General features: G+C 50.1%; 1 protein-coding gene across 1 annotated transcript in view; it reads right to left on the bottom strand.

The window, feature by feature from the left end:
* COL5A1 (collagen type V alpha 1 chain) overlaps positions 1–23,749 on the bottom strand; it is a 135,672-nt gene extending 111,923 nt beyond the window's left edge. The window contains exon 1 of the mRNA XM_038156249.1: positions 23,319–23,749. Coding sequence (XP_038012177.1) covers positions 23,319–23,421 — 103 coding nt within the window. The 5' untranslated portion in view covers positions 23,422–23,749. The remainder of the gene's footprint in view (positions 1–23,318) is intronic.
* Between the last annotated feature and the right edge of the window lie 372 nt (positions 23,750–24,121).

Here is a 24,121-nt window from a genome sequence, read left to right as displayed (position 1 = left end):
TCCAAGGTCGGGATCCCTCCCGGAGGAAGCAGAGAATCCCCATGGCACAGGGACTGCTGTTCCACTTTGCTCCAAAGAAACCCTTCCCCCTCCAGCTTTACCAGCCTTCAAGTCCTTTTCCAAGACATTTTTAGCCCTAAATAAACACCCAATTATTGCCTTTGCAGGGCCCAGCCCAGGCAGGGCAGAGCCTTTTCCCTGAGCTCTGGGTTTCTCACTCCCCAGAGGTTGCCTTGAACATCTGGGCTTAGCTTTGGAATCAAAACCAAGAGGTATTTACATATTAAATCCTAATTTAGGGATATTCTATTATTCCTAGAGTTCCTGTGTCAGATCCAGAAGAAATAAAAGCAAGTGAGGACTGGAAGTTGCTTCCCCTTAGTGCTGCTTTTTTTTTTTTTTTAATGGAGCTGGGAGTTTCCTTTCAGGCTTCTGGGATTTCAACAATTTTGACTCCTTATCTAAACACTTTTCACCACAGCTGACCCTGCTGCAGCCCTGGGATAACTGCCTAAAACAGGGTGGCAGAGGCTAAAATAAAACAGGGCCTAAAAGAAGGATTTCGAGCCCCAGCTGCTGCTGCTCCAGCATCCTTTGGATGGGTTTAACAGAGCCTCTTAAATTCTTCAGCATCCCAGCAGCCCAATAAAACACAATTATTTATTTGGCCAAAGAGAAAAGGCATTTTAAGGAGGAGAATTGGAGAATGTGAGCTGCAGGAGTGAAGATATTCAAGGTTGTTCCTTAGGAAGGGGTGGAATAGAGAGACTTAAAAAAAAAAAGCAGCTATGGAAGGGGTCAGGACTCATCTGCTCCTCCCAAGAGCTACCACAGAGCTGTGTCAGTTCACACTGCTCCAGATTGCAGAATATTTCACCAATGACTCATGACATCCCCTTATTTATTTATTTTTTCTTTTAAAAAAGCCCAAATAGTCCCAACTGGGAACAAAGGAAACCATTCTGCAGAGTCAGATCGGAAGGATCCTACATCTAATCCCAAAAGGAGAAGAAAGAAACCCAGAAGTGACACTGGAGCAGCTCAGAGACTCCATGAAATTCAAAGAATCAAACAATCCCTGTTCCTTTGAGCAGAAATCCTTCTTTTTTTTTTTTTTAATAATCAATTATTTGGGTTTGTGACAAAGCCATGGTGCTGGCAGCTAACACCGAGCAAAGAGCAAGGTTTTCCTCCCTGGAATAAAATGAAAATCTGCTGCAAATTCCATGCAAAACTTACAGGTGCAATGCCCAGAAATCAGGAAAATGTCGAGGATTTGAGGGGAAATCCCAGCCCTGTCCAAGGACAGCAGAAATCCTGCTTGTTTGAAAAACTGAGGATTTGGGATTCTCCTGGGGAGGGGGAAAAAGACTCCAGCAGTGAAGGGATGGCTCAGAGGAGGATGGGCTGTTCCAGGACAATCCCTGTCCCAGCCTGGGAGCCAGGACATGGCCCTGCACAGCCAGGGGACAAATCCACCTGTCCTGGACACCTGGGGACAGCAGCTGCTCCAGGACAGCAGCACCCAGCCCGGGGATTTCACCATTTCCAAGGAGCTGCTCCCCCCCATTGCACAAACCCCGGGAAAAAGCAATGAAACCCCCCCAGGGAGCAGGGACAGGCGGTGAGGGGTTCCCTAAAAGGGCAGGTCTGGGGGTGCAAGGGACAGAATTTCCCTTTCCCTGCTCCTGGGCATCTCCACATCCCAGCAGGGATCAGTGGGATCCTCCCTGGCTTTCCCCCGTTGTCCCCAAGGCAGGTCTAGGGGACAAAATCTTCCTTGCTGAAGGAAAAACCCCATCCACAGAGCAAAAAAAGCCTTTTAGGGCAGGGCCTGAGTCACCCTCTGACCCACATCCCTGCCTGCTCAGTGCCCAGGGGGTTTTTAGGAGCAGGATCAGAGGAATGAGGTGAATCAGCAGCTCCAGGGGCTGTCCTTGCTCTCCTCACATCCCACGGGACTGCTCCCATCCCCTCCCAGCCAGCTCCCTCTGGGAAAGCTGGAGAAAGGGGTTTATTCTGGGTATTTCCACCAAATTTGTCCATTTTGGCTGCTTTTCCACATCTCTTGGTTTAGGGAAAAGACGCTCCCTGTCCTCCTCGTGTCCTGTGTCCCCACAGCCCAGCTCCCAGCACATCCTGCTCCCACTCCTCCAGCATCTCCCACCTCCCGAGTGCTGCTGGGAGAAGCTGAGAGGGAGCAGAATCCTTTGCCGTGGTGTTCTCCTGGGCACAAAATCCCATTTAAAAGTGGGTTTATGATCCTTTTTGATCCTTTTGATCCCCCTTTTCATCTCCCCTGAAGTGCTGAGAGATGTGTTTCAGGTTATCCTACAAGGCCATCCAGCAGAGCTCTCCAAGCTCCCCGCTCCACATGGAGCAAGAATTTCTGGGTCACTGTGACATTTTGGGAAGTGCTCCAGCCCCAGTTTCCTTCCTGGCAGGAGCTTTGCCCTTTGAACCACTGAGGGTGGATGGAGGCTGGAATTTTGGGAGCTGGGAAAGCTCCAAACTCACGCCCTCAGCAGATCCACGGACGGGTTCGGGAGCAGCTCCTTAAAACCAGCCCTGGAGGGATGCAAGCTTTGTCCCCCCTCACCTCCAGGCTCTGTTTTTTTACACAAAATAATTTAAAAATCATTTAAAAATCATTGCAAAGGCCCCTGCATTGCCTCAGCCCTCAGGGAGCTCCTGGAGATGGGAAAAGAGACGGAAATCCCATCCAAGGAGTCTGCCACGCTTCCCAAGGAACCCTGGGCACCTCCTCTGCAGGTGGAACATTTTTAACAACTTTTTGACCGGGGGGATGGCCCAGAACCCACCCAGGGCAGGTTTAGGTGGGATATTAGGAATTAGTTCTTCCCTGGGAGCACGGTGAGGCCTTTCCCAGTTTCTTTTCACTGCCATGGGGCTCATCCCCAAGCACAGAGCCTCCTGCAGCTCTCACACAGGCGCACTTGAAGGTGGAAAAGGAAATGTCAACCTTTCCTCTTTGCTCTAAAGAGTCCCAGCGCTCCCAGACAATCTGGCACTGGGACAGCAGCTGCATTTTCAAAGCAATTTGTAATAATCAACCACTTAAAGCCCTGCAAGGCCTAATTAGGGCCCGAGCTTGCAGCGCATTAAAATCAACGAGAAGCTTTGCAACCGGTTTTAACGGGGTGCAGAACAGTTATTCCTGCAAGGAAGCATCCAAAGCTGGCAGGATCTTCTGGGAAAGGGGAAGGAATAAAGGAGACCTGGCCTAAGAGAGGCCTCCTCCTCATGGCCTCCCTCAAAACCTCCCAAAATTGAACAAATCCGCTCAAAAATCAACAGCTAAACTGAGACTTCCCCTGCAAAATCAAACCCCTGCAGCCCTCTGGGTTGTTTTATGTGGGTGATGGTCTCCCTGCATCCCAAGGGTGTCACTGGAATGGGAATTACTGCCCCAGGCTGGAGCCATCCCACACACTCGGAGTGGTGTCCTGCACCCAGGAGATCCCAGCCCATGCCTGTGGGGTTTATATGGGATTTATATTAAATTTGTATGGGATTTGTATGCAGCCAGCAGCCTCCATGGGTGTCAGGGCACTTTGGGAACAGAGTGAGCAAAAATTTTGGGTTTTTTCCCCCCGCTCCTGAGCCAGTGGAAGCCCAGCAGGATGCTCCAGCCTTACAGGACAACCTAAAACACATCTCCCAACAGTTCAGGGGTATCAAAAAGGATCATAAACCCACTTTTAAATGGGATTTTGTGCCCAGGAGAACACCACGGCAAAGGATTCTGTTCCCTCTCAGCTTCTCCCTGCAGCACTCGGGAGGTGGGAGATGCTGGAGGAATGGGAGCAGGATGTGCTGGGAGCTGGGCTGTGGGGACACAGGACACAAGGAGGACAGGGAGCATCTTTTCCCTAAACCAAGAGATCTGGAAAAGCAGCCAAAAAGGACAAATTTGGTGGAAATACCCAGAATAAACCCCTTTCTCCAGCCTGCCCAGCCCTTTGCTGAGTGCACGGCCCAGCCCTGAGCTTAATTAAGCATATTAACCCAAGCACCTGCAGAATGAGCATCATTCCAGCCCGCTAAACCCCGGCTGGGCTCAGCCTCGCACATCACATCTCCACTTCAAAGGCAGCAAATCCCCCCCCCGGGCACTGCCCCACGCCCAGGTAAACTCGGCTGGGATGCTCCCAAAAATACACCGAGTCATTTTCATGCACTGCAGGTTTTTCAGTTGTCTGCAAAGTTAATGGGAGCAGGCAGAAGTAATTTCATTTTTAAATATTTCATTGGCTGGTTTTTTTTTATAAGAGCCCAAGCTTGAATTATTTCCAGCCCTACTCTACACTCCACTATTTCGACACGGGGAGAGAAATGTAAAACCAATTATTTCCTGCAGATGCTTAAACCAACCAACTCCGTGCATTTAGTTCATATCTGATTCTCCTCAAAAAAAAAAAAAAATACAGCCAGCAGGCAAATTTCAAATTAATACCTGCTTGACTTCACGAGAAGTGTTTCTGAAGCTTGTTTCCCAAAGTTTCCTCCGGAGCATTAATCCCTGAGTTTACATAACCCACTCTGCACCACACAGGTGCTGCTTTCAGGGGAAGAGCAGGAGGGAAAAAAAGCCCAGAATTAACGGAATTTCATCCCTTCTCAGCCCCCAAGGAGCTGCGATGCCCTCAAGGGACGTCTTTTGAGAGCAGGGAGAAATTCACCACTTCAATTCCCCGTTCCCAATGATTTTCTCACTTCTAATCCACATTTATCCGGCAGGTCTTGCTCCCAATTAGGTGTTTAGATGGATTTCCCTGTGAAATGTTATTTTACTGTAGGCCAGGGGAGGTTTTTTTTTATGATAATCTAGAATTTGGTGATCCCAAACATGCAGCAGAGACTCATCCAAGCACAACATCCAGCTCCTATTCCCTTCCCCTTTCTCGTTATAAATAAAACACGGGTACAAGGTGTATTTCCTCGCTCAAATGGCACATTTTGGGGGTTTTTTTTTGCATTAAAATTCCGGGATTTAGGGAGAGGGTTTGCTCCCATTAAATGAGCACATCCAGAGGGATTAGGGCAGCACCGGGAAACTCCTGCCCAGCCTTGCCCCAGCTCTGTGATCTCTGCTCCTCGGTCATTAGGGGAGAGAGGCAACCCCATTAACCGCCCCGAGCGGCATCTCCATTACAATCACAGCTAATTACTGAGCTAATTAGCCAGCTCCTCCCTCCCCATCCCACCTGCCGTGGGATAGGAACCTCTCCATAGGGATAGAAACCTCTGCAGGGGAAACAAGCCCCCAAAACAGGGGTCCAAACTTCCCCATGGGATCCAAACCCCCAAAACAGGGATCCAAACTTCCCCATGGGATCCAAACCCCTTACACAGGAATCCAAACTTCCCCATGGGATACAAACCCCTCCATAGGGATACAAGCCCCCAAAACAGGGGTCCAAACACCTCCATGGGATCCAAATGCCCAGAACAGGGATCCTAACCCCCAAAACAGGGATAGAAACTTCTCCATGGAATCCAAATCCCCAAAACAGGGGTCCAAACTTCCCCATGGGATCCAAACCCCTTAAACAGGGATCCAAACTTCCCCATGGAATCCAAACCCCCAAAACAGGGGTCCGAACTTCCCCATGGGATCCAAACCCCTTAAACAGGGATCCAAATCCCCAGAACAGGGATCCAAACACCTCCATGGGATCCAAATCCCCAGAACAGGGATCCTAACCCCCAAAACAGGGATACAAACTTCTCCATGGAATCCAAACCCCCAAAACAGGGATCGAAAACCCCTCCATGGGATCCCAACCCCTCCCAGGCTGCAAAGCCACCCCAAGCCCCATCCCTCACTACCAATCCGAGAGCTGATGGATCTTTCCTCACCAATATTCCTATAAAACCCTGCCTTCATCTGCCTGGCAGCCACAGTGGGGTTGCAAGGGGTGATTTTAGGAAATCTGGGTCACAGCTGCGTGTTCTTTCCCTTCCCTCCTTTCAGATATTCCCTATTAAGCTGGTTACAAGGTGACACTGGAAATATCCGCTGCGTTTAAGAGCTGAGATGTCATTTCAGGTCTTCCATTCTCCACGCAGGAGGATTCAAACCCAAAGATAGCATCTAAAAAAATTGAAATACGCTCCTATAAAAGCCAACAAGAAATAGCCACGATCCTCATCCAAAAAGCTTTCCCAGGACTCAACCCAAGGCTGGCCCAGACAAATATTTACAGAATTATTCACATGGGTTTGTTTGAAATAAAGAGCCTTTTATGATCATTACTTTGGCATCAAACATCTAATTAGGGGCCAATGAGAGTTATAAAAAAATCTCTGAGCTCTCCTTGTCACTGCTGGGACTGGAGAGATGTCCCAGCCCTGGGGATTGGGACGAGGGGATGGAGCAGGGAGGGCTCTGCCTCCTCTGGGAAATGGAAAATTGATGGGAAAAGGGTCAGAAATGCCCACGCGTGGCTGGTTCAGGCTGAAACCCTGGAACTGGCATTTTTTAGGCCTCTCTGCTTCACACAGCAGCTTTTGGGATGAGCCTTTCCCAGAATTCCTGCAGGGCACCCAAAGCAGACCTGGACTCTCAAGTCCCACACAAAATGTGATGAAATTCAGCAGTCTGAGCAAATCTTCAGCTCTTAAATCCCTTCATGCCGAGGCTCCAGAGAGGACTTTCCCTTCCTGACCAGTTCCAGCCTCCAAACCCCATCACTGCTTCAGGTGCTGGTTCCTAAACCCCCTCCAATGTTCTCAAATCCATTAAAAAAGGGATAAAACTCAACATTCCCATCCCTGAGTTGATAAAACTCAACATTCCCATCATTGCTCCAGGTGCTCATTCCTAAATCCCTCCCATTTTTTTGGAATCTATTAAAAAAGAGATAAAATTCAATATTCCCATCATTGCTCCAGGTGCTGGTTCCTAAATCTCTCCCATTTTTTTTGGAATCAATTAAAAAAGAGATAAAATTCAACATTCCCATCATTGCTTCAGGTGCTGGCTCCTAAATCCCTTCCAATTTTCTGAAATGTATTTAAAAAGAGATAAAACTCAATATTCCCATCACCGCCTCGTGGGGAAGGACCAGTGGCCACATTTTGATTTTGTTTTGCTTTTTGATAACTCTGAAGAGCCAGTTGGCCATCAGACAGCTGAATTCCCAAAAGAGAAACAAACAAAGCCCAGCTTTGGAAACAAATCTGCTTTTAGAGGGGAGGTTTTGTGCAGAAGCCCAGCCAGAAGCTCCCCACAGAACTCTTCCAGACCCTAAATCCCACCGTGGAAGAACACAAGGCTTTGCTATCCAACAATCCTGATTTGCTCCGTGGCAATTTCCTCAACGAGGCTGGCACAACCTGCCTCGAAGAGATGGGCAATAAAAAAAAAAAAATCACATTTTTCTAAGAGCACAGCACAAATCCATTCATTTTCAGGGTGCTGAGCAGTGAAATCACAGCAGAGACACAAACAAGATCCAACACAGCCACCTTGGGCACCTCCAGCAGCAAAATCAGTGCCCCAAGCTCCAGGGCTGAGAGATTTTGCTCCTGCACTGAATTCTGCAGCCCCACGGGAGGCTTTTGGCTCCAAAGGATCAATCCCACGCGGCTGGACTGAACAGATTGGGGTTGATTTGTTCTCTGCCCGTGTCTTGACTCCAGAACAAGCAGAGCCCACATCATTCTCACCCTTCCAAAGGGTGCAAAAAAAGCAGCAGGGTGGAAGGAGATGGGTAAAAAGCAGCAAAGAAACCAATACCTGACACAGATGAGTAAAAAAGCAGCAAAGAAATCAATGCCTGACACATCCACCCCTCCTTCAGCTGCTCCCTCCACAGCACAGCGAGTTTACCTTGGCATTATCCCTTAAATGCTTCAAAGGCTCCCAAATTCCCTGCTGGATTTCTTTTCCTCTGTTCTGATAAGCAGGGTGATAACACCAAGGGTCACAGGAGTCAGGGAGAGTGAAGGGAGAGTTCCTGAGCAGCTCTGAGCACCAGCAGTGCTCTCCTGAATCACCCACCTTCCTCATTAAGGCTTAATTAAACGCCTGCTTTACAAACCTGAAACTGGGGGTTTTCTCACCCCAAAAGCATCATCACTTCCCGCCAGGCCCCAGAACCTGCTCAGCTTCCCAGCCCAGCCCTGGCATGGCCACCAATGTCCCCATGGCCCTGGGACAGTTTTTGCCACCACCCCAGGCTCAGGGAGCAGACAAGGGGCAGGAATCTGCCCCCCAAATCCCCACAAAGCTGTTGTCACATCCAGAGCTGGCTGTGCCAAACTCACCCCTCCAGGTTTTCTCCTTCAGCACCCCAGAGTGGGGTTTGGCTTGGGGAAACACCGAGGTAAAACAGGATCCAGACACTGTTCTCCTGTGCCAAGCGCAGCCTGGCACCCAGACCAACAAAACATCACCCAGGGGAAGGAGGCAGGAGCAGAAAACCCTGCCCAAAACATCACCCAGGGGAAGGAGGCAGGAGCAGAAAATCCTGCCCAAAACATCACCCAGGGGAAGGAAGCAGGAGCAGAAACCCTTCCCAAAAATCACCCAGGGGAAGGAACCAGGAGCAGAAAATCCTGCCCAAAACATCACCCAGGGGAAGGAGGCAGGAGCAGAAAACATCACCCAAGGAAAGGAACCAGGAGCAGAAAACCCTTCCTAAAACATCACCCAAGAAAAGGAAGCAGGAGCAGAAACCCTTCCCAAAAATCACCCAGGGAAAGGAAACAGGAGCAGAAAACATCACGCAGGGGAAGGAACCAGGAGCAGAAACACTTCCCAAAACTTCACCCAGGGGAAGGAACCAGGACCAGAAAACATCACCCAAAGAAAGGAACCAGGAGCAGAAAACCCTGCCCAAAACATCACCCAGGGAAAGGAACCAGGAGCAGAAAACGTCACCCAAGGAAAGGAAGCAGGAGCAGAAACCCTTCCCAAAAATCACCCAGGGGAAGAAAAGCAGGATCAGAAAACCCTTCCCAAAACATCACCCAGGGGAAGGAAGACCCAAAACCCTTCCCAGTGCTGACAAGGATGCTCTGGGAGCACAGAGCACTTGGGGATGTGCTTTAGTGCTGGGATTGGGAGGTTTTTTCCAGCCTGGATAGTTTTATCTGACAGCAGCTGACTCCAAGCTGATTTTGGAAAGGCAGCCCAGCAGTGTCACACCCCAAGGCAGCAGCGCAGGCAGAGGGAGGAGAGGCTTCAGTTTTGGCAGGGTTTGAGGCTGGATCTGCAGAGATATCCCCAAGAACCTGGCTGGCAGGACAAGCGTGGCATGGATGGATGGCAGGGGGGCTGAGGGAGGCTGCCCCAGCCTGGTCACTGCAAACAGTGCTTCCCCACCCAAATCTGTGCCAGGCTCTGAGCAGGGGCATTCTGAGTGATGAGATATTGGTGAGGTGGGAAAACAGCTCAGCTGTACCACAGATCCTGATGGGGGTAAATCATCAAGCCTTGGGATGCCAGCAGGAACCATCACAGGGAGATCCCTCACCTGGAGGAAGCTCTCAGACATGCAGGGGGTGCACGAGGAGGTTTCAGGGCCCGTGTTTGCAAAAGCAGGACAAGGGAAGGTGCCACCAGCGTGAATATCTACGAATATTTTACTTTTCATGGGGACAGCAGCATCAACACGTCCAGGGAGGCAAAAATTTGGGGGAGCCACACAAAGAGATGGAAAGAAAACCTGAATTCCAAAAGTGCAGTGCCACAAACAGGAAATATTTGGGAGAGTTTGGAACCTTGGAATTCAAGTTCATCCTTCCCTGCCAAGCCCAACCCCATTTTCCCCCATTAACAGCTGGTCCATCCTGCTGCAAATCCCAATTTTGGGGTCACACTTTAGGGGCTGCCTTTCAGCTCCTGCTCTGGTTGTGGTGAAACTGAGACAAGAATCCCTCATTCCTTCCACTGGCTTGGACTTTTGGCAGAAAGGAGGGAAGGAGCACAATCCCAGCATCTGGAAAAGCACAGGATGACATTTCCAACCATTTGTGAACAGGGAGAAGCTGTGGTTGGTGTTTTTACACCAGCTGAGGAGTCAGAGGCGCTGGGAGAGGAATGAGGGAAGGAAATATTTAGGATCCTGGAGACAAGGCAGATGCTGAGTTATCAGCATGGTTTATCCTGTATTTCAGGAAGATTGATTCCTACATGGAGCATTTTGATGTTCTCCTCATCACTAAATAAACAGCATATAAACAACTTAGTGCTGGGCTTAAAATTGATCTGAGTCCATTTTTTTCTGTGTCCTCATTTTGAACCCAGAGGGAAGGGAGATTTTCCATAGCTACAGGAAAAGAAATGTTGTTTTTATAATGCAAAGAGGTCACTCAGAGTGATCCCCTCATGAGCATGCTGAGAGATTATTCCAGAGCAAGGAGAAGGGAGAAATCATCCTAGAAAATGAAATACATCAGCTGCAGGCAGCACTCCACACTGGGGGAGTTTGGAAAGGACTCTGCCCTTTTCCAGGCTCCTCCTGCCCAAACCCACCAGGACACGGGAGCAGAAAAGCTCCAGCTGCAATCCCATCACTGCCATGCACAAAGAATGGAATAATTTCACATAAACCCCAGGTTTATATGAATAAACTGATATTACAGGTCAAATTCAGCTCAAAAGCAGCTCCTGCCTCACACCCATCCCTTCACTCTGGGTCAATAACTCTGGGTTATTCACCTCAGTGATTATTCCCAACCAGGCCTGAGTTCCCAGAAGGATTTTCCACATTTTCCTGTGTCAGTTGACACTGCACAGGCCTGCCCCACCTGTCTGCACCAGCACTCCCTCCACTGTCATCCCTGGCTCAATGAAACAGCGAGGAAATTCCCCCAAAATTAATTTCTTGGGGCACTTTTGATAGTCAGCATCAGAGAACCCGAGCTCAGTTTCACAGGAGCTCCCTCACATCTCCCACATTTATTTTTAGATTTTCCATTGGCCAAAACTGAGTTTGGGCATTTTGCCACCATCGGAAAAAAAAATCACCAACGTGACCCCAGGAAAGCCCCAAATCCCACCTTGGGTTCTTGAGCTGGAGCAAAGACTGGGGCAGGTTTCACTGCCCCAAAATCAGACGTTTTCAGCTTAATCCACCACAAGCTCCATCCCAGGCCACCAGAACGGGGCAGCAGCAGGGCTCAGCTGTTTGCAGGCTGGCAGGGACCGTGCTGCTAAAAGGAGTTAAGTGTTTGTTCAGGGCTGGGGATCGGTGTCCCCAGGGCAGGGAGGGCCCCAGCTTGTCTGGCCAAGGCTTTGGAGAAGGGAGGGAAACCCTGCTGGGCTCTCAGCACCCCTCAGAACATCTTTAACTCAGCTCTGCCTCTGTCTCACAGCATCCCGGGGTTTATTGCTGTGGATTTTGATTCCCTTCAACTGAGGAGTTCTTTATGGGTGTTTCCACACCCAAACCAAGCTCTGGTTCCCATTTCACAGGAAAAATCTGGATCAGTTTGGTGTTGTCCCCGTTGCCATAAGAAATCCCACTGTGTTTTCCTGCCCTGAATCCCACCCAGGGCTGTAAAATCCTGGAAAACTCCCAAAAACTCCTGTGGGGGGCAAAGGCAACATGTCAAGAGCAGAAGCAGGAAAAGAAGAAGGAAGTTTTGTAATTTGGGAGTGATGCTGCCCTGCAGAACACCTTTACCTTGTGCTCTGTCTCACAGCATCCCAAGGTTTATTGGTGTGGATTTTGATTCCCTTCAATTGAGGTTCTTTATGGGTGATTCCACACCCAAACCAAGCTCTGGTTCCCATTTCACAGGAAAAATCTGGATCAGTTTGGTGTTGTCCCCGTTGCCATAAGAAATCCCACTGTGTTTTCCTGCCCTGAATCCCACCCAGGGCTGTAAAATCCTGGAAAACTCCCAAAAACTCCTGTGGGGGGCAAAGGCAGCACATCAAGAGCAGCAGCAGGAAGAGAAGAAGGAAGTTTTGTAATTTGGGAGTGATGCTGCCCTGCAGAACACCTTTACCTTGTGCTCTGTCTCAGAGCATCCTGGGGTTTATTGCTGTGGATTTTGATTCCCTTCAACTGAGGAGTTCTTTATGGGTGTTTCCACACCCAAACCAAGCTCTGGTTCCCATTTCACAGGAAAAATCTGGATCAGTTTGGTGTTTTCCCTGTTGCCATAAGAAATCCCACTGTGTTTTCCTATTTCCCTACCCTGAATCCCACCCAGGGCTGTAAAGTCCTGGAAAACTCCCCAAAACTCCTGTGGGCAGCACAGAGAGGATTCCTGCAGACACTCTGAATTTCCATGGAGCACCAGCACAGAGAGCAGCAGCAGCAGGAGACGAAGGGAAGTTTTGTAATTCAGGAATGGTTCTGCTGTGCTTCTTCCCTCCCGAATTCCCAAACCCATCAGAGGCTGCTCCCAGCCCTGGATCCACCCCCAGCTCCACGCAGACCAGGGCAGTGCTGCAAGAGCCTGAGGCACAGCCAGGGAGCCAAAAAAATCCCATTTCTGCCCAGCCAGGGGCTCTGGGCCAGGACAAAACTCAGCCTGAGCGTCAGAGGGTCAGAGCAGAGCCCTGGGATGACTTTCAGAGGCACTGAGGGTGGAAAAGACCTTGAGGATCAGCGAGTCCAAGGAAAATTCCCAGCACAGAGAGCACAGCTGGGCTGGGAATTCGGGGATGAAGGATCCAGCATCTTTAGGGATGGTGTCAAAGGCTCTGGAGCACCTTGGCTTTGCTGTTGTGTTGTAGGGGTGAGAGGCTGATCCTGCCCAGCCTTTCCCAGGCTGCTGTGGGAATGCCTGGGCTTGGAAAAGCCTGTGCTGCTCCCTCCAGCCTCCCAGCTGCCTGATAGAGCTCCTTCACTGCACTGGGAGAAATGGATGTTTGCAGAGCAGATATGGCCCTCATTGTTTTGCTCTTCTGCATCCTGCAGGGCTTCAGGACTTGGAGGGGAAAAAAAAATTAAAATTTAAAAAAAAAACCCAAAAAAACCCCAAAAAACAAAAAAACCCAGAGCCAGTTCGGGTCTGTTGGCTCCTCCTCCCATCCCAGCTCCTGAGGTCAGCAGGGAAAGCATCCAAGAGCTGCAGAAAAGCCAGATTGTTTTAATTTAAACATTTGAGAGAGGCAGAATGAGGGACTTTCTCCCCCCAAGTGCCCAGGACGTGATAATGTGCCTCTCCCGGTGCCGGCAAGCCCTGCTGAGAGAACATTCCTCGCAGTTTTCCATCGGATCCCGAGTGCCAGAGGGAGAAATCCGCTTCCCTCCCCAGCCCTGCTGCCTCTCTGAGGGCACAGACACCACCAGGGACCTGCCCTCCCTGTCCCACCAGGCAGGACACGCTGAGGGAATGAAGATAACATCGGGATGAGGGTTGGAAGCCAGGGCTGATCCTTCCAGGAACCCCCCCAGGCAGCAGCTTCTGTGTTTGAGGCATGGACAGCCTCGAATTTTCCAAGAAAAACCCTCCAAGGGGCAATTCCAGGGAGGTTTGTGCCCTGCTTCAAGGCTTCTCCCATGGAATCACACCCCAGCTCTGCTCCCACCATCTCTACCCCACCATTCCTCTGCAGAAATCCAAAATTTCCATGGAGTACCAGCACAATCCCAATGTTTCACCCCACAACCAGGCCCAGCCCTCCAAAATCAGCTCCAGCCCTTGCTCAGCTCTGCTCCCCCCATCTCCACCCCCTCATTCCTCTGCAGAAATCCTAAATTTCCATGGAATACCAGCACAATCCCAATGTTTCACCCCACAACCAACCTCAGATCCCCAAAACCAGCTCCAGACCTCGGTCAGCTCTGCTGTGCCACACCTCTCCCTTCCTGTCAGGAGGAAAACTCCTCCACCACCCCATTCCTCTGCAGAAATCCTAAATTTCCATGGAATGCCAGCACAATCCCAATGTTTCACCCCACAACCAGCCTCAGACCCCCAAAATCAGCTTCAGCCCTTGCTCAGCTCTGCTCCCCCCATCTCCCTGAGGGATTTCTCATCCTTCTGCAGAAATCCTAAATTTCCATGGAATGCCAGCACAATCCCAATGTTTCACCCCACAACCAGGCCCAGCCCCCCAAAAACAGCTCCAGCCCTTGCTCAGCTCTGCTCCCCCCATCTCCCTGAGAAATCTCTGCAGAAATCCGAAATTTCCATGGAGTACCAGCACAATCCCAATGTTTCATCCCAAACCAGCCCCCCAAAACCAGCTCCAGCCCTCAGTCAGCACCACTCCCCCCATCTCCACCCCCTCATTCCTATGCAGAAATCCTAGATTTCCATGGAATACCAGCACAAAGGTTACAATCCAAATATTTCACCCCACAACCAGCCTCAGACCCCCAAAATCAGCTCCAGCCCTCAGTCAGCTCTGCTCCCCCCATCTCCCTGAGAAATCTCTGCAGAAATCCTAAATTTCCATGGAATACCAGCACAATCCCAATGTTTCACCCCACAACCAACCTCAGATCCCCAAAATCAGCTCCAGCCCTCAGCCAGCTCTGCTCCCTCCATCTCCCTGAGAAATCTCTGCAGAAATCCTAAATTTCCATGGAATGCCAGCACAATCCCAATGTTTCACCCCAAAACCAGCCGCAGCCCTCAGTCAGCACCGCTCCCCTCTCCCTCCCAGCCCAAACCACTCCACGACTCCGTTGCCTCACCAGCAAACCAGTCCCAGCTCCCAGACATTTGATACCCGCTGGAATTCTGGTGGAATTTTGGGCCACCTGGGATCAAAGCTGAACTGGCAAATTCATTTGCGAAGTTGTTTATGGAAATTAGCCCTGATTAGAGGGACAAGGAGGAGGCCTGGCTCTGGCTCCCTGCTGAAGGTGTGCTGTGAATGTGCAGCATAAATCAGGATTCTGAAGCTTTCTCTCTTTTTCAGAGGAATATCTGTTTCACACCAGCAGAGTGACTTCAGAACTGAAAAATCCAGTGGCTAGAAATCAAAAATTTCAATATTCCTCTGTACTTTCAGGGCTCAAATGCTGCCGGAATCCCAAAGGAGTGCTGGACAATGTGCAGGGGGGTTTGTGGCAGCACACCACGATCCCAAATGCACCGGGGCTGTTTCCTTGGCAGGACAGGGAAAAGCAACGAGCCAAAGATAAACCCAGAGGAAGGTGTAAAAAAGGAAAGGCACAGGTACAGGAGCCCAGGATTTAAACTCCACCCTATTAAAAAATCCTGTGTACTCCCACAGGTACAGGAGCCCAGGATTTAAACTCCACCCTATTAAAAAAAGCCCTGAATTCCTCCTGTGCCCTGGCCACTGCTGCAGCTCCAGTGCAATTCCAGCAGCAGCTCAAGGGAAAAGCTCTGGCAGGTCCCCAGCTCATGCCACCCACTTGGCACAGCCCCCCCAGCTCCTCAGCCCTTCCACACGTGCAGCCCACGAGCCACGTTCCCCTTGCCAGGCCTCTGCCAGGGCTTCCCCAGCTGCCCGGGGCTCCTCGGAGCAGGATTTGGGCAGGAAATTCCAAAAGCTTCGTTGGCAAGTGGGCATTGGCAGAGGGGAGGGCAGGGCACGGGGCTGTGCTCTGCTCCAGGTGCCCTCAGCTCCAGGGCTCTCTGCTCCAGCCCTTCCCTGGGATGCTGCAGGGAGAGGTGGGGACCCCACCACTCCAGATCCCAGCAGAATTTCAGGGATATTCATGGAATCACGCAATGATCTGGGTTGGGAGGGATCTTAAAGCTCATCCAGGGACACTTTTCACTCCAGCCTGGCCTTGGATGCTCCCAGGGATCCAGGGGCAGCCACAGCTGCTCTGGGCAGCCTGGGCCAGGGCTGAAACATCCCCACAGGGAACAATTCCTTCCCATTGTCCCTCTGGCTGTTTAAACCCCTTCCCCCTTGTCCTTTCCCTGTGTCCTTGTCCCAAATCCCTCTCCAAGAGCACCTTCACCCCACCCTGCCTCTGAGAGCTGAGCAAAGCTGATTCTGGCGGAGCAGCAGGAATTTCCAGGTGGATCTGGAGGAATTGTTTCCTTCTGGGTGCCGGTGGCTGTAGAAGACAGCCAGAGCTGCCAGCCCTCCCCAGGGCAGCCTTGGCTTCCCAAGCCCAGCACGGAGCCCAGCTTCTCCAGAGCATCCCCTGGATCTCCCCAGCAGAGCCCCCAGAGCCCAGCTCCAGCCCCTGCCCAGAAGGTCGGTTTGGAGTGGATATGGGGAAGGAATTCCTGGGGTTTTCAGGTGCTTGGACACTCCAGCAGATCCCAGCCAAGATTTCCTCTCGTTTTCCCTGCGAGTCCAGGGCTGGCACCAGCTGAAACACCTCGCTTGGAAGCTCCTTTCTCCCGTTTCTCCTGAGCAGAATGACACTTGTGTTCACTGTGACTCATCTCCTTGACCTTTCTGTTCACTTTGAATGGTGCAAGCTGGAAATAAGGGCACCCAAACAATGCTTGCATTATTCAGCTGGTGAACCACAGCCCTCGGAGCAGATCTCTCCCCTGCAGCACACAAGAGCGCACACAGTAGGTATCTCATTCCAGCACATCCAGCATGGAAAAAAAAATAAAATCAAATCCCACAAACTCACTGCTCAGTTCGTATTTGAGAGTTGGATGAGCTGCAGCAAAAAAAAAAAAAAAAAAAAATCCCCGGGTAAAACGCTGCAGGAGGATGAGAGATCCTGGGAAACTGGCAGTGTCATCTCCAGGAATTCGGCTGCAGTGAATTCCTACTCCAGCATTGTCTTGGAAACAAAAAAGGGGGTGGAGGGAGGAAAAGCAGAGGAGGAGAGGCCAGCCGGGCTCATGAGCTCGGGCTCCTTGCTGAATTTCCTCACTCAGAACCAGCAGCTCCAGCTGACAGGCGCGAGGAACACAAAAAACTGTCCCTAAATGTGGCAGCGCCGAGCAGGGACCAGCAGACCCCTCAGTGACCTCTCCCTTCCCACTCAGCTCCTTCCTGAGCGCTGCAAACTCCCCTCCTTTGCAAGCTGGAGCAGAAGGAGAAGGGAAAAAATAAAAAAAAAAAAGGCCTCAAAGCAGTTTGCTGAAAAGCTGAGCCCAGGAACCACTTTTTGCTTTATTTATTCTGAAAGGATTCCCGTGGCCCTGGCTGCAGATGCACAGCTGGATCCAGGCAGGGATCTTAGGCAAATATGTGTTAATAATTTGTCTAAGAAATAAATTGAATAATAAATGTATAAAATATAAATCGAAGGTAAGATAATTCCGGTGTTCATCAAGCTGAAGGAGAAGAGGCCAACAAACAGCCAGCACGTCCCTCTTTAGGAAAACAGCCCCAAATTTCCTCTACAGATCTAATTCAAAATATTCTGAGAGTAGCCAGCAGAACAGTATGGTGCTCTTGGTATAATCTGTAAAAAACCTGCCCAAATCTAAAGCCAAAACCTAAATAACCTCCTGGATTTGCTGGGTGAGGAGCACTGGTTATGCCCAAGAGGAAAAAAAAAAATCCCAAGGAAGAAAAGTGTTTTTAAAGTAAAAAAACATTATTAAAGATGAACTCCAGTTCAGCACCAACTGGCACATCCCCCTTCCATTTGCACCCCAAAAAGGTTGTTTTTTATTCCAGTAAATTTAAGGGGGTTTTTGTGGCTGCCCAGGTGATCTTCTGCTCCAAATTTCCTTTCTAGATCTAATTTAAAGAATTATGAGAGTAGCCAACAGAACAGCACGGCGCTCTTGGTATAATCTGTAAAAAACCTGTCCAAATCTAAATAGAAAATCCAAATAACCTCCTGGATTTGCTGGGCAAGGGGCACTGGAAAAAAAAATCCCAAGGAGGAAAAGCATTTTTAAAGCAGAAAGAATCAATCACCAACAGAACCTGAGGCACAGGGATGGAAAGAGACTCCTGGAGATGCTTGAAAACACAGATTTTGTTGGCACATCAGCAATAAAATCGTGTTCAAGCAACCCCTCAGGGATGCAGGATCAGCCCCCAGGACATGGGAAAACCAGGGCTTTGCCTGAGGGCTGGGAGAAAATCCACAGCAGAGTTTAGGGATGAGCCCTGATGCAGCTTTTCCACTCCCTCATCCTCAAACTCTCCTTTTTCTCTCAGGCTCATTACACAAACTCGAAGAAAAACTCTGTTGTAAATACATTAATACAACTTTCCTCCTTTTAAAAAATGACATCTCATCATTGTGAGAGCTTCCAGATGATGTTAAGAATCCTCTTGGCTTCTGGAAAGAAAAAAAAAAAGAGCCCAGACTTGGAGCAACCGACCTCAAAAATGCCTTTTGTGTAGTTCCTTCATTTATTTATTTTAGTTCCACAGATTTTTCCAGACACGTCCACAGAGAAACCACGACATCATTTGGATGCTTCAGCCAGTGCTAGGCTGAATTTCAGGAGCCTTGGGACTTGCCAACAGTAACCAGTGGTTAATTATACCACGTTGCCAACCCAATTTTTTCCACATAACATTAGATTTCAACAAAATGTTTCCATTCTTTCATGTCTCAACCTTTTAATTTTTAATTTTTTATTTTTTTGTTGTTGTTCCCCTGGTTTTGCTCATTCTTCCCATCCTCGGTGTTGCTTTGTTTCACACAGAGGTTTTATTGTGTTTTTTAAGGACTGAAAATTCAGTCCCAATCCCATCAAATTTAGTAGGAAGAGAGAAATATTTGATATAAAGTGAGGCCAGGCTGGAAGTGAAGAAAGAGAAGAGGGAAAAGGAATTCACTTTATTTCCCCAAGAATTCTTCTCACTTTAACCAGCACTTCCCATTTACCAAAATCTGGGTATTACAAACTGACCCCCACGCTTTGCACAGGACCCAAACAATATTTTATACCCTGCCCTACAACATTTTACACTCTGCCGTGCAATATTTTATATTTTCTCTGCCAAATGATCCATTTTCCAGAGCAATTGCTGCATCTTGGGATCAAAGTCCAGCTAAACTCAGCAGGCAAAAGGAGAGGCGGGTGAATAAAAAACAGAGGGGATGAAATTCAGATTTATCCTGATTTCCCCTGACCTGGGGGCTGCTCACTTTAAAGTGAATTCCCGTGGGAGCAGAGCACCAGCTCTAAACAGAGCTGCTCTTCCCAAAGAGTCTCAGAGCTCCTTCCAGTGTTGAAAACAAAATTTGTGAGGGGCTTTGGATGAGGGAATGGCTTTAAAGTGACAGAAGGTAGGTTTGGATGGGATATTGGGAAGGAATTCCTGGCTGTGAGGGTGAGGAGGCCCTGGCACAGCTGTGGTTGCCCCTGGATTTCTGGAAGTGTCCAAGGCCAGGTTTGAGAGGGCCAGAAAGCCCCTAAATTTGTGTGAAAGCATTCCCAGCTCTTTGCTCCCTGCAGGTTTCCACATTTCCACAGGGACTGCCATCCATCCATCCATCCATCCATCCATCCATCCATCCATCCATCCATCCTTCCATCATCCATCCATCCATCCATCCCTCCATCCATCCCTCCATCCATCCATCCATCATCCATCCATCATCCATCCATCCCTCCATCATCCATCCATCATCTATCCATCCATCCATCCATCCATCCATCCATCCATCCATCCATCATCCATCCATCATCTATCCATCCATCCACCATCCATCCACCACCACTGCAGGAAGGGCATCCCCAGCTCCCAGATCCAGCAGGTCAGGAATCAGCGCAGGAGACACAAAGTGATTTTTGAGAGAGTGAAAGGCCAACTTTAACTGCCCGGCAGCTGAAGCCTTTGGAGCGAAGAGCAGCTTCCTGGAAAGCACTCCCGGATTTGTCCAGACTAAACTCCAAACATCTCTGAATGCACACTGGGCATGTCCCACAGCAATTCCTGCTCTCCTCTGGCTCCGGGTGGAAACCAAACCTAACTCGAAGCAGGTGTGAATGCAGATCCTGCCCTGGGGATGGACAGACAGACAGCACCAGGAGCTGAACGCAGCTCGGGGCACAGGAAAAGCAGCCAGGCACTGCCAAGGATGACGGGGACATCTCCGTGCCACTCAGGGCCTCAGGGACAGCCAAAATGGGAAAAATGGAGAACCTCCTTTAGAATTAAAGCTGTGATTTGCTGGTGTTTGACTGGCAGGGCAGTGTGCAAAGGCTGGGCTCAGGGATTTGGGAATCTTTTCCAGCCCCAGGAGTCCTGTGCTGACCCCGTGCTGCAGCCGCGCTCAGGGCAAAGAGCCCAAATTAACTCAAATTAAACCAGGGGCGTCTCACCTCCACACCTGCAGCACTCAGAGAGGGGAGAGCAGATATTTGAGTCCCCTTCCCAGTGCTGAAAACCTGAAAAATCCATCTCCAATTCCCAATCCTAAAGGGCAGGGACAACACCCACTTCAAATAAGGATTCCCAACCCCTTTCCAGCCCCTCCTGATTTCTCCTGGGCACACAAGAAACGCTAGAAACAGCACCAAAGCAGCTTTTCTTATTGAAATTTGCCATTAAAAACATGGTTTGGTCAGAGCCAGGCGAGTCCTCACTGCTGCCCCAGTGTGCACACCAAAAACCAGCGACTCCCCAGAGGGCTGTGCCGCAGAGTTACCCCACAGTGATGAAATGGGGCTGGGAATGGGGTTGGAAACGGGAAATGGGATTGGAAATGGGAAATGGGATTGGAAATGGGGCTGGAAACGGGGTTGGAAATGGGGTTGGAAACGGGGTTGGAAATGGGAAATGGAAATGGGATTTGGAAATGGGGTTGGAAATGGGATTTGGAAATGGGGTTGGAAACGGGGTTGGAAATGGGAAATGGAAATGGGATTTGGAAATGGGAAATGGGATTTGGAAATGGGGTAGGAAATGGGGTTCTTCCCATTCCCTAATTTGGAGGAATTCCCTGAAATCAGGGAACACTCAGCACGGAGTTTTCCTCCTGCCCCTGGAAGAACAAGACAAGACCTCTGCTGTCCCCTCTGCTGTCCCCTGGCCAGGGCTGGTCCCACAGCTGGGTGCCTTTAACTTCCTAAATTCCCACTGCAACCTGGCAGTGCACTGGCAGCACAATCCAGCTTTTACAGGGCAAACTGGAACTGCCACCCATTCCAGGCTTATAAAGTCAGATTTCTTCTTGTAAAACAATATCAACACTTTTGATTGGCAAAGTATTTAAATAAACTTGTCTTTTAACTGGCTGGATAAAGATTTTTTTAGCTCGTTTAGGTGTCTGGGGAAGAGCCAAGGTAACAGGATACCACATAATTTCCAGCATTTTTATTTTAGTTTGGATCCTCATTACTCTTTGCCACTAAAGGAAACTGTTTCATCCAAAAAAAAAAGTTTCACCCAGAAACCCGATTTGGTTTTTACGGGGATTTGTAAGAGCAGAGAGGGCTTCCAGCTTTGTCTCTGGGTTTGATTTTGGTGTGACATCATCTGTGCAAATATGGGAAAATCTGAGCTGCATGGGCAGTGGTGGGAGGCAGCTTTGACATTGTTATTTCCCTGTTATTTGCTGGAAATCCTCTGTGCCAGATGCCATCCCACAGACTACAGGGAAATTTCACTTCTCCACGCAGAGAAACCAACTATCCTGGAACTGAAACGCGCTCTGAGCTGCGATAAAACCAGAGACAACGTGGAAAAAATTGAAAAAAAAGGAAAAAAAAGCCATCAAGACCATTAGTCAATGCCATCAGCAGCCCCAGTCTGGCTCCTCCCTCACCCAAATGATTTGATGTCCTATTAGGCGGCTCATTAGGAAAACTCAAAGCCTTTCACCACAAGAGTCATTCCTCAGAGCTGCACGCTGGCCCCACAAAAGCTCCCAGCCATCCTCTGCCCCGGCAGCTGCCCCCAAAAGCTGGTTCCAAAGTCACCTGGGAACTTCCAGAAGCGGTTTGGGACCGTCTGGAGGATAAACACAGACAAGGAAGAGCCTGAGGATGCTCTGGGAGCGTCACAGCATCGGAACAGGCACGGGTGACAGGAATAAATTGTTGGTTTTTCTTTGGAACAGAGCGGTCTGGTGATAATTCAATTTTCAGCCGATACAAAGTACCCGAGCAGGCGGCCTGACAAGAGGAGCTGGTGCCATTCCAGCGCTCCAACATCCCAATTCCAAACTCGGGGATCTCCCGCTGGCCCCTCGTTTCCCTGCAGGGATGTTCAGGACATTTTACTCATTGAGTTTTCCACCCTGCTCAGCCTCCACAAGCAAAGCCTTAATGGAAGCATTCCTCCAACGCCCACCTCTTCTTCCTTAAGGTCATTTGAAGAGGCCAGAAATGAGAATAATTGGCAATCCCGCTGCTTGACACAGAGAATCCCACTGCTGCTCGTGCTGGTAGCGCTCAAACAAACCCTGCAAAAACCACCCCGAGAACACTAAATTCGGGCAGGGGAGCTGAATCCCAGACAGCCCAGCTCTTCAGGGCACTTCTCGGCTTCTCGAGTTACCCTGAAGAAGTCGAGTTTTAACTTTGCAGATTTCAAAACTCGGCTCGGCCAACAAATCCTGCCCTGAGATCCAACACAAACAGAGCTCGGCAGCGCCGATGCCTCCGAGTGTCCACTACAAACCGGGAAAAGGCTCTGCAAACACCCAAAAACTCCTCCAGCAGCCCCACAAGATCTCCCTCCGCCCTGGCATTTCCCAGGAGGCAGAAATTTGGGAAGCAGAGCTCTGGAAACAAAACTGCACGGCCCCAAAGGGAAGCAGAAATGCGTTTAGTCCCTCATCTGCACGATTAGGAGGGGGGGAAAAAAAATGACATTCCAGTGGTTTTCTGTGCTGCCGCACATCTGGAAGTTCAGAGCTTCCTCCCGCTGCTCTCAGCCCGGGTTTTAGGGAGAAACCCTGCGGGATTGGGGTTGGTGAAGGGGCAGAGAGCTTTGGGGTCCCCGGGCAGCTCCAAAGCTTTTGTGTGCCGAGCTTTGATGCGCGGAGGGAGAGCAGATTCCTGCGGGCCAAAGAAACTTTCTGCTCCTCAAGGAGGAGGAACTACGCAAGCCCGGAGGTTTCCAGGGGACTAAATATACATTCACATATATATCCACAGCGAGACAGAAAGAACCAGAGCCTCCAGAAACTCATCCCCGACTTTTCCTCCGGAAAAAGCCACCCGGCAAGAGGCGGCTCCTGCTCCAAGGAAGGCGAATAAAGAATTGTTTTAAGTTTTTTCCCCTTTTACGGGCCCCCTGACAAATGGCATTCAGAGACTCGGGCAGCTAAAGGAGGTTGGGTGGGTTTTGTTGGGTGGTTTTTCCTTCTTTTTTTTTCTTTTTTTTTTCCTTTTTGGCTGGAATGCACGGCAGGAAGGAAAGCCAAGAGTTTTTTGGTTTTTTTTTGCCCCGCACCAAATCCCCCCTCGCCCATTCCCCCACGATCCCGCAGCATCTCCCACGCGTTTTTTGGGGTGGGGGGGTGGGGGGGGGGGGGCTCGGGGACCCCCCTTACCTGCCCGGCCGAGGGACAGGGCACCCAACAGCACCAGCACAGCAGCGGGCACCGAGCAGCTCCGTATCCAACTGCGCCTTTTCCACCGCGTGTGCGTATCCATGCTCCCCCAAAAAACGGGGCACCGGCTCGGCACAGCTCGAGGAGGGGATGAAAAAAAATATTTTAAAAATTAAAAGAATAATAAAAAAAATAAGCAATCCAAGCTGTGTCTAGAAGCGCAGAGCAGGCGCTCAGCCCCCCCGGCAGCCCCCCCCGGGGAGCAGCCCTTTATAAAGCCATGGGGCGGGCGGAGGGTGCGGGGGCTCCGCCGCGCTCAGCTCCGGCCCTGCCTGCTCCTCCCGGGGCTGCCGCAAAAGTTTTGCCTTCTCTCTCTTCCCCACACCGCCCTTTTTTCCCCCCTTCTTTTAAACCCGAGGCAGGAGTTTGTCAATCTCGGAGCAGCGCAGCAAATCAGGGCCGGGCGGAGCGGCCCCCCCAGCCCGGGCAGCGCCCGCCCCCGCCGCCGCTTCCAGCGGGATGTCCCGGCCCCCAAAAGCGATTTTTTTCCTGGCTTTTCCCCCCGCTGGAATAGCAGCAGACGGAGTTTTTCCGCCTCTCGCCGGCTCCTCGCTGTTCCCTTCGTTTTTCGGGATGTGCCCTTGTTGGAGCCCTGGAAACTCGGAATTTTGGACTTTCTGGGCTGACAGGCGCTGACCCCCGAGGGAACACTGAGGAGAAGGAGAAGGCTTCCAAAATTAAATGATAGAACTGAGATTATGATTATAATTTTTAAATAGAAGTGTGTGATATTACATGGTAGA

This window comes from Motacilla alba, chromosome 17 (genome assembly GCF_015832195.1).
Source record: "Motacilla alba alba isolate MOTALB_02 chromosome 17, Motacilla_alba_V1.0_pri, whole genome shotgun sequence".
Classification (NCBI taxonomy): Eukaryota; Metazoa; Chordata; class Aves; order Passeriformes; family Motacillidae; genus Motacilla; species Motacilla alba.
Note: the sequence above shows the minus strand (reverse complement) of the source record. Positions and strands in the feature narration are given on the sequence as shown.